The 9,975-nt window shown below is 56.0% G+C and overlaps 4 protein-coding genes across 4 annotated transcripts; 2 read left to right on the forward strand and 2 right to left on the reverse strand.

Annotated features, from left to right (window-relative positions):
• Window positions 1–42: 42 nt before the first annotated feature.
• On the reverse strand, window positions 43–5,472 carry L969DRAFT_95488 (uncharacterized protein; the record flags this gene model as incomplete). The annotated part of the gene is made up of 11 exons (XM_014711495.1): window positions 43–215; window positions 392–515; window positions 570–685; window positions 862–1,115; window positions 1,159–2,886; window positions 2,940–3,144; window positions 3,198–3,351; window positions 3,399–4,100; window positions 4,614–4,764; window positions 4,816–5,280; window positions 5,330–5,472. 11 exons carry the CDS (start codon window positions 5,470–5,472, stop codon window positions 43–45), a joined length of 4,215 nt encoding a protein of 1,404 aa, XP_014566981.1.
• Window positions 5,473–5,554: 82 nt separating this feature from the next.
• On the forward strand, window positions 5,555–6,464 carry L969DRAFT_95489 (uncharacterized protein; the record flags this gene model as incomplete). Its single annotated transcript, XM_014711496.1, has 5 exons — window positions 5,555–5,589; window positions 5,639–5,664; window positions 5,722–5,801; window positions 5,919–6,061; window positions 6,113–6,464. The coding sequence occupies 5 exons, from the start codon at window positions 5,555–5,557 to the stop codon at window positions 6,462–6,464; spliced, it is 636 nt and encodes a 211-aa protein (XP_014566982.1).
• Window positions 6,230–8,180, reverse strand: L969DRAFT_76545 (uncharacterized protein). Its single transcript, XM_014711497.1, has 4 exons — window positions 8,040–8,180; window positions 7,149–7,990; window positions 6,644–7,095; window positions 6,230–6,592 (listed from the first exon to the last, which is right to left on the reverse strand). The coding sequence occupies exons 1-4, from the start codon at window positions 8,093–8,095 to the stop codon at window positions 6,542–6,544; spliced, it is 1,401 nt and encodes a 466-aa protein (XP_014566983.1). The 5' UTR covers window positions 8,096–8,180; the 3' UTR covers window positions 6,230–6,541.
• A 171-nt stretch (window positions 8,181–8,351) lies between these two features.
• L969DRAFT_104283 (uncharacterized protein) lies at window positions 8,352–9,965 on the forward strand (the record flags this gene model as incomplete). Its single annotated transcript, XM_014711498.1, has 1 exon — window positions 8,352–9,965. One exon carries the CDS (start codon window positions 8,352–8,354, stop codon window positions 9,963–9,965), a length of 1,614 nt encoding a protein of 537 aa, XP_014566984.1.
• Between the last annotated feature and the right edge of the window lie 10 nt (window positions 9,966–9,975).

Genomic DNA, 9,975 nt, shown 5'->3' on the forward strand with positions numbered 1-9,975 from the left:
TTTGCATTCCAGTCTTGTCGAGCGCCATTCCCCAACAGGGACTCAGACCGCCGAATCCTGATTGGCCACATAGGAGGCGGGCAGCGACACAACGCAATCGTATCTCTCTGACCACCGCTCATCAGTAACCCTGCGATCTCGACGCAGAGATACGGACTTGTCTCGAAGTAGGCACCACAGCCAGCTGGCCATGATTTGCACTCGAGCCAAGCCTCCTGTATCACGGCTGTATTGCACGTTCAGGCGAGAAAGGTAGCCAAGTAGACCAACTTGCCGCGGACAAACGTTTCGACGAACCCAAACCTGACGATCACTTTGAAACGAACGTCGCAACAGTTGATGTCTGCTCTATGCGTCTGTGAGGCTCGACTGTGATGAGGTACGTGCGCACGATCTTTGTGTCCTGGGGGATATGCGCCGAGTAGAATGAGCTCGAGGAGATAGTTGGCGTCAGACTGCTTGTCGCCCTCGGGACCTCCGAGCTCTGTCTTGATGATCGTGGGTGTTTGCCAATTCTGTTCCCAGCATATCGGTCAAGTGATAGCTGCATAGGTCAAAAGGCTTCGCACAAGCTTGATGCCCTCCCTGCCTTTGGTGAGAAAGTATAGCGAGCCTTCGCCGACGGTCTTGATGCTCAGAGGCGGCTGCCGGTTGACCGGAATGGTGCAGATCGCCTCGAAAACGACTGCAGACGATGTTTAGCCTTCGTTCGAGGGGCAAACAAGCACGGCGATTTGCTCAAGAGCTGGTATCTCGGCCGAGGGCGTGGCGCCTTTTCCATCCCGAAAGCATAGTCATGGAGAGCCAATGCAGCCTTGCCCGCATCATAAGAGTTCAACGATTCTGTGTCTTCGAAGTCACGACCGTCATGATTGATGGCAGCGACATCCTCGATTGCGTTGAAAAGTTTTGTAGTCAGCGCGGCCTTGCTGATTGCGGTGTCCTCTCCAAGTTGGTCATGTTGATTCGCGGTGGGGATTGCGAGGACAAGAAGAATAGCATGCGATGCTAGCGCGAGGATGGCACGGAGAAGCATGGCAGGGCGTTGCCTCGTCGCTGAGCGAAGGAAAAAGCGCAAAGACGACGCGTGCAGCCCAGCCGTGTCATGACAGATGCTACAATGACACAACAAGCAAGAACTGACAAGTTTAGGCTGACTGCACATCTTGCGCCAGGATAGCGCTTGCGGCCTTGCTAGCATCTGTTCCAGTTGGACTCGCATCCGGCTCTCCACGAGCCGCGTGTCGCGCATGAGATAATTGCTCGGCAGTCGATTGCAGACGAGCACCTTCTGCCTCTGCAAGCTTTGTACTGCCAGCAACTTGCCTCGTAGGTATGGCGCCGCGTGCGAAGTTGAGAATGCGACCGAGCGGTCCTATCGCACCAACCTCCTCTGGGCTCGGTGCGAGCGACGGCGTGGTGGGAGCATCCTCGCTTGCAAGACGCTGTGCGAGCACGTCGACCGATACAGATCGCGTGTGAGCGGGTCTTGCCTTGGTCTCGATGACGAGGCTCTGACGATGACTTGCTCGCGTCTTGCTCGGCCGATAAGCAAGCGTTGGTGAGTGGGATGCTGTTGACAGCCGCGAACCGATGGACAGGGCGCTCTGTACGTGTTCTATGATGCGAGTGTCGGATGCGCGTACAACGATCTGACTGGGAGCAGACGAGCTGGTGTCAGGTGCATTGCTCGACTTGCGACTTCGGGGCTGCTTCACGCGTGCTGGCGTGGTAGGCAGAGTCATGACGCCAGAGAAGGACAACCAAAATGCGATGCAGTAGACTCTGGGTGATCTGGAAGTCTTGTCAGACTCTTTGCTTGCTTTGTCGCGCAAGGGCGGTGTGGATGATGAGCGATGGCTTGTCATGGCTCTTTGCAATGCTGGCCGCTTCAGCGCGGCTTGGAGTGCGCTAGTAGCTTGTGACTTGATTGACAGACGCTGGTACGTTGATTCGTCCAGCTCGATGACGCAGCGCAAATGGACAGTGTCGCCTTGTGCAGATGCAACGAGCGGCGTCATCGCATAAGATTGCCGCTGCTCGAGGTCGACGGAAGAATACGGTGAGGCTGATGGAGAGCTGGCTCCACTCACAGTTGTGCCGTGACTGACGACATGATAGAGTATGCCAGCGCAACGCAAGGCATACTTAAGAAACGATACCGTCCTGTCGAATGGCTGAGCCGTAGGATTATCCAGAGTCAGACATGCTTGGTCGGCATTCAGGCCAGAGGTCTGCAAATTCGCCTGCATGTCACTGATCGCCGGCAGGGCCGGCGGTGAATCTTGTCTCGATGGGCGGCGGCCACGCTCGACCTCCTCGAAGCTGGCCGAGAATCCAGAGGCATCCTTGCTGTCAAGCTGAGGCGAGTCCGAGGGGCTTCCTGTTGGCGCGAAAACGATAGGCAAGTACAATGTATGCGTGGCGTCACACTTGACGAATGTCGTGCTCTTGAACTTGACCTTGACCGAAAGGCTGTCATTACCGTCTCGTGCGGCCTCGCCGGACTGTTGTGGTTCGTCTAGACCTTCTAGCGTGTACTGTGCAAATGCTTGCATACGTGTTGGTCCGTCCATATCGAGAAAGCCGGCAAGGACTCGACGTAGACCCCTATACTCGACCGAAAGCAGCGCATCTATACTCTTGTCTGACATGTGCCGGAGTGAATTCGAGCTGATTCCGAGAGGATACTTTTGACCGGTCAGGCATCTCAGTAGCGTGACTCCGATGCACCATATATCGATCTCAGGTCCGTGGTATCGAACGCTGCCAGGCGGTCGCTTCAAACTCAGGAAGAGCTCCGGTGAGTGGTAAGCAGGACTGCCACAGCACGTCGTGAGCTTCGCCTCTGAGTCTGAATAGTGAGTTGAAAGACCAAAGTCGAATCTGTTGGCATGTATTAGCCTTTGAATCGTGAGGAGTACCTAACAAAGCCTCACAGGACAACGTGCAAGCTTGACGGGTTGATCAAGACATTCTCTGGCTTGATATCACGATGGCAGACTTGTATGCGCGAGTGAAGACCGGTTCGAACGACGGAAACGAGCTGATTGAGGACAGAGGTTGCAACTGACAGTGGTAGCTTGTGATCTGGAAACGTGACGACGTATTCTTCGAGATTGATGTAGCCCTGCAAGTATTCCTCTGCAGAGATGCTGGCGTCAGCTCAGATCTGCATGCGCGATGAAACAGCGCACCAACGAGATAGAAATGACCAGGCGTCCTGATGGTTTCGAAGACGCGAATCAGGTTGGGATGGTGTGGCAGTTCAGCAAGAATAGCGGGCTCTCGTAACAGTCGAGAGGCAATCAGTGGATGGTGTGGGTAAAGCGCCGTATGCTTGACAGCATACTGAAAGCACGTCAGCCGGTTCTGTGATACAGGGAAACAAATCTCACCTTCTTGTGACCTTTGAGCGCAATGTGGACGCTGCTGAACTTGCCTTTGCCGAGCACGCCGCCTTGATTGGCGGGCACAAAGGTATAGTCTCCAATACCCTCGGGCAATATTGATTCGTCCAGTGTCTTGACCAGCCTTGGCTCCTCTCTCACTTGGAGCCTTATTGCCTCTTCGATCTTGAGCGGCTCATTGACGTATGACAAGGTCGCGGGCAGCGATTGAGCGAGTGTGGCTTTGGGGCGTGCAGGCGTCGATGCTCTCGAAGCGACTCGAGGTGTACTGTCGGCATCATGCTCGCGTGCTATCTGACGGACGCGTCGTCTGCCGATTCGATCCTGATCGGCCTGACCGGTCTCTGACGAAGCACTTGTCGCAGTCGAGATGAGATCTTGGCTCGGCTGACGGGACAGCGAGGGCGTAGTCAGGTGCAGGCTAGGTGCGCGTGAAGTACTTCGACTGCGCGCAGCTAGGGTTGAGACTTCGATACTCGCCTTTGCCCGCTCGGTATGACCTCCGCTGTTGAGGAGGAGGTCTGTAGCTGTTCCAGGCGCATCTGGGCTGTAGGTCGACCGTCTTTTGACCATCGCGGGCTTTGCAGGCTTGCTATCAGTCGGCCGACTGTCTGCGAGCCCGCTGACGCCCGAATCGCTGGCAGGCGTGACGACACCGGCAGCCATGGGAGCATGGGGATCTGCCATGGGCTATATACACCAGAAGCGTCTGTGCGCAAGGCTAGCAAAGCATCGCCCTCTTTTGCCGTGGCGGCCGAGTGTGCACAGGCCGTCCTAGGGCGTCAAGGCGTGGACGTGCTCAGCTATGTGATGGTCGTCAACAGATCCTCTGCGGCACAAGCATGTGCACGAGAGAGAGGAGTCAGCGTGAAGAGATCAGCATTCAATGGTCTCGCCACGCAGAGCCACGCAGAGCCCTTGCCGGCAAAGCTCGTTTATCTTCGTTATCAGTGATCGAAGGGACGCCTCCTGGCACGGGCTGTTACATAGCTTGTCCGCGATAGTGACGTGTCGGCACATGTCATGATGCAATGCGACTACAGAGGAGAGCATGCTTGTCGTGACGGGTGCGCTCGGTCTGTCGTTCGCTTAAAGCGCAGAGGGCACAGCAAGGTAATGCCGCCCCATGCGAAGTTATACGAACGATGAAGGGAAAGCTAATCATAGAGCTACACGATCGAGTGTGCTGATGCCATGAGTCACGGTTATGTCGATCTGATGCTGCAATGGGCAATCAGTCAAGCGAGCCCTTAGGGTTGCGAGGACAGCAGCAGCGAGCTCTTCATTGTTGGCTCGCAGGCAGACCGGAACAGAGAAGGACAAAACTTTGTGGCGTAGCTGCTTCTTCCGTGAGCTACCGAGGCTTGGTCAGAAGCAGGATGGGAGGACAGGAGCAGAGACTCGCCTGTCAGCATGATCTGCTAGGTCCGCCGAGAGCCAGGCACTGATGACGCAGAGCGGTTCACTCCCGAGGTTGTTCATCTCGCCCAAGTCTTCATCGTCGAAACAGTAAACGTAAGGGTAGCCGAGCAGGACGCCGACCAGTGTGACGAGTCGGCGACGGTACTGGATAGCCGTTGAGGAGCTCCGCACAATCCCAAAATCGCGCTCGAGCGATGTAACGGCGCACGAAGTCAGCCACTCCGGTCGTTCGCACCGTGTGGGCTTGTACGACTTGCTTGCATTGACGTACAAGATCTTGTCAAGCTTGCCCTGCATATCTTGGAGGAGAATGGTGTTGCAGAACAGAGCGGTCTGGGTGTCAGGGTCGTAGAGCAGTTTCAACGTCCTCCTATCTGGGCCAAGAGCTTGCAGGAGCGCAGTGCATTGTTGCAGGCTGAGCACGATCTCGTCCAGGAGGTATGCCGACCTGCCAATACCTATCAGTGAGCCAGCATACCAGCGTCGTGCGAGCTCACTTGATGCCCAGCTCAGTCAGTGTGAGGTTGAGGGCGATGCTGTCTGTGACACGTCTGCTGCCGGCCATGCACCATCGACAGATGTGCTGCACGCTTCTCAGCCGAGCAGCGAAGTCGGGTGCGCTGCCATGGCCATCGCTCATGCAAACAGTCGACGATCAAGATATCAACAGAGCCGCGATGGATTGTGAATGGTTTGCCTGAGCTCAGAGCTTGTGCTCGTGAATGAACGACAGCTCTGGACCCACAGCTAAGCGCAGGCAAGGCGGACACGTGTTGCTCAAAGCTGGCTCATGAAGGGGTCCGCAGGAAGCTGCAACCTCTCGTTGCGCAAAGTGAGCGACACGCTCGTCTTGAGCAGTCCTTGAGCAGTGGAGCTCACACGGTGGCAGACCAGCGCAAGGAAGATGCTGCTGCCCATCAAGGCCGGGTCAGGACAGTGCCTCATGTCGACGGCATCTTCCCCTCACAAGTCTACATCGAAGGCGGGCAATCATGCGATCAATAAAAGAGATGGCAATGAGCTGATCCCTCTCGCGCAGTCACCCCCCGGCGTGCGACTCGAGCCATCCTTGCTAGTATCGTTCAGCAGTGTCAAGCCGCGCATCCCGATGTCCGAGCAACAGATGGTCCTTCCTTGCGACTGAGCCTCTCAAAGACACTCTATCTGCGCGCACACGAGACCGACAAAGTGAGAGATGCCGTGCGTTCTATAGCGGCAAAGATCAGCAGGCGAGCTCCGCGACTGGGTCCATGTTGGACGAGTGCTCATGCCAGCGACAGCTTCGAGATCTCCTTTGACAAGCTCATCAGATTGACGAATGAGGACAAGACGCGCTCCTTTCTGGCCCGTCGCGTTGCTGCGGGCGCAGAGAATCTGACCGCCATCCTTGCAGAGCTGCATGTCGTCCTCCGGAAGCTTCGCCTGCCGCTCTTCTACGATCCGCCCATTTTCCACGCTTCTTTTGCATGGAGAGTGCTTCTCAATGCCGAGCAAGTGGGCAATGCCTTTAGCGATACTGAGCTCGATGAAGCGAACGCGGAGCATGGCTCAGCGTTGCGCAAAGACATTCACAGCGTGACAGAGCTTTGCTTCAAGTGTCGTAACGATGTGCAATCCTTCAATGTGCGGTGAATGATAAAAATCTAGATGGCTTCCTTGCGCGTGCCCATAACGCGAGAGCCTGCGAAGTCTTCTGCGAGATCGTGGTGCTAATTGGAACCAGGGGATCCCGTCGGCTTGAGACCGACATGATCGCTCTCCTGTGGCTCTTTGCTCAGCACAGAGCTGTATACTAGCTGTTAAGCACGTACGTAGTGATCGTACTTGCGCGCACGCGAGCGCCTGCCGAGACTGACGATACCGGCAGCAGCTAGAGCGGCGAGGATGATGGCGACAAGGGCGAGCATGACTGCAGCGCCAATGAAGCCGGACGCAAGGGGTGAGGTAGCATGATCGCCATAGGTGGTCGTCACGGAACCTTGTCGATCCATGCCGTCCGAGCTGTTGGCGGCAGTGATGACGTCGCAACCCCGCAGGGTCGTCTGACTGCAGACCGTGCACCATTCGGACAGGGTCTTGATTGAGGACGAGTCGAGATTGCTGACAAACTGATCGACAGGATAGTCGATGTCGCTGCCGCCGAACATGGGGTAGCTCGTGAATCCGCTGCCTGTTTGATTGTTGAAGGAGAACCGGACGACGTAGCCACTCGTGTTCGTGGCAGACTGGCGGACCTCGAGCGTCATAGCGGCAGCATAGTTGACTGACACTCGCGTCAGCTCTTCCTCGTGATTATCTGCAGTCAAGCCAGCTCACCGATACCATAGACGTCTGGAAATTGCTCGGTGACCCCGAGCATGCTAAAGAGCGAGATGAAGGGCTTGTATGAGACTGCCAGGAATGAGAAGCGGACGGGCTCCGTCGCGTTCGTATAGCCCTGTACTGCACCGAGGATGTCGGGCAGCACAGTCCGACCAGCGATGTTGGCGATCGAAGTCAGATTCGGTGAGCCAAAGAGCGTATTTTCGTGATAGTTGGCAAGGTAGCGTGCCTGTGGGAGCAGGTAGGATCCCTCGGTGTTCAATCGCTCCAGAAAGCTCGCGTTGTGGATCGACTGAACGTTGACATAATCAAAGACGTTATACATCGTCGGAAGCGTCACGTTGCGCTGCGCGAGCGTAGCCAAATTGTTCAGCGTCACGGCATTGTCCGAAGCGACTTGCTCGAACGCAGACGAATTGTATGTCTCGCTTGTGAAGTTTGAGAAAGTGTTGCACGAGGTGAACCCTTCGAGCGTATAGTCCGACGGCTCAACAGTCCCGATGCCGACATATTGGTAGCCACCCAGCGGCGACACGACGAGTGTGCCGTTGGCGAGCGTTGTGTTCGAGAGAGCCGTCGCTGGCCAGAGACCCTGCGTGACCGCGACAGCAGAGTCGTAGATGACCGAACCTTCGCCGCCTGCGTCTGCTTTGAAGTCGATGGCAGCATTAGGCACGAGGGTATATGACGGCAATCCCTGAATGGCATCTGCAGCTCCTTCGGTCAAGTACTGCTCACGAAGCGCGACGCCGAGATTGTAGGCTTCTACTTCGCCGAGCGGTGTGATCTCTGTATTGCTGGCTGTGTATGTGATCGGCGACTGATAGAAGCCCTGCCTATATCAGCCGGTCAGTGTCAAGGCCCTGTGAGCACAGAAAGACGTACCTGTCGCCATGTCGCGCCATGACGAGGACGCCGAGAACGGGATTGGTATTCGCCATGATGCCGTGAGGTCGACTATAGGGATGCGATGATCGGTGCCTGCTTGCCGCTTAGAGCTGCAGAGCCAACTGAAAAACCGCGGACGGCAGTTGCGCGGGCGATAAGCGGCAAGATCACCCTATCGATCAGTCGATCATAGATCAGAGACATCCGGCTCACGGCAGAAAATGCACGCGCTGCTCGCCTTTGTCCTGCTGTCCCGTTCTGTCCTATCAACACCTTTGCGCATCCTTTCCTGCTCCGTGGCCTTGCGAGATGAGAAGAGACAGTGACGAGACGCTGCTCATAGAATGCGACATCGCGCAAGCAAACGAGTACGAGCTTGATTCGTTCAGCAAGCACCCCAAACGCCACACGGTGCCGCCGCTCGACCAGACAAGCGACAAGACATGGTTCCCCTGGATCCTGCGCATGATGAACCTTGTCAGCGCGGCTCACCTACTCCTCGCGGCTTGTCTCCTTTTGATGCTCAAGCTCAACGCCGTCTCTAGCGGCTGGCCTGCGCTGTCGGCTAGCGTCAAAGGCGTCAACTCACGTTTCCTGTACAGCGTACCACCCGTGCTGCTTTCTGTGCCCCTCGTTGCCATGTGGGCAATGATCGACTATCAAGTCAAGAAAATTCAACCTTTCCTCGATCTAGCAATGTGCTCGGCCACACGCGAGCAAAGCTTCGCTCTCAATTACCTAGAGACAAGCCGGTTCATCGTCTGGATCGACACGCTACGTAACCGACACTTTGCTGCAACCTTCTCCACGCTGGCTTGCCTCGTCGCTTTGTCGTTTCAACCACTCGCATCTGCGCTGCTCCTCGTAAAGGATGTCTCGGTCACTCGTGGCGCATTGGCCATCACGGTGAAGCAAGCTACGAGCATCACACAGACGTCAGCAGACTTGCTTGCATACGTAGCAGCTGCCGGCTACATCGAATCAGCCTCCAGCTTTGCTGTGTCACCGCCTGCCTTTGTGCTCGGCGAATGGGCTCTACCCACCGCTCAGTGGCCATTAATCGCAGCCTTCAACGATAGCGGTGCGATCACATACGAGACAACAGCAATCCAATCTCAAGCGAATTGTTCTATTGCCGATCAAGTGGTGCTATCTGCCTCAGAAGGAGGCTCTTCGCTTTCGGCCACCGGGGGTGATTGCAGTCTGTATCAGCCGCTCTTCCAATCTGCAAGCTCTGTCATCATCCAAGCCACCGAAGTCGGATGTGACAGCACTTCCTTAGGTCAGACGCATTGGCCAGTGGCCTTTCTGGTCGTTCAAGCAGCGACACTGAATTCGACAGCCCAGGCGAGTGTTGCCTTTTGCCGGCCTTACATGCTGCAACGGACAGTGATGGCCACAGTCGATTACTCGACTTCTCGTCTTCTTTCGATCGTGCCACTCGGCTCGTCCACATCAACCACAAACGTAACCGTCAGCAATGGGATCTACTTCAACGCGACAAGCGATCCTTATATCTCACCTCGCGTCAACGTATCGCGCGCTGCCCTGCCTGTGGCTATATACCAAAGCGCTCTACGCTCTCCACTGGGCGCAGAAGCTGTGCACGGTGGCTCAGGCATGACGGCGCTCGCAAACTCAATCTACACTCTGTACCTCAGCATAGCAGCAACACGGGCATACATGAGTGATCAAATGCCCGCCACCCAAAGCATTGCGGACTGGACGGGCGCGCAAACACGCTTGATAGTATCACCAGCGGCTGCATATGCACTCGCTTTGGCACTCTTGATCAACGCGGGGTTAGGCATGGGGATCAGTGTCATACATCAGAGATCGCATGCTTCGGGAATACTGCCCGCCGAGCCCGGTACGATAGCAGCTTGTATAGCTCTGGCCGAGCGGCTGGGCGTAAACAAATAAGATGCAATCC

The sequence above is a fragment of the Mixia osmundae genome (assembly GCF_000708205.1).
Source record: "Mixia osmundae IAM 14324 unplaced genomic scaffold scaffold_7, whole genome shotgun sequence".
Classification (NCBI taxonomy): Eukaryota; Fungi; Basidiomycota; class Mixiomycetes; order Mixiales; family Mixiaceae; genus Mixia; species Mixia osmundae.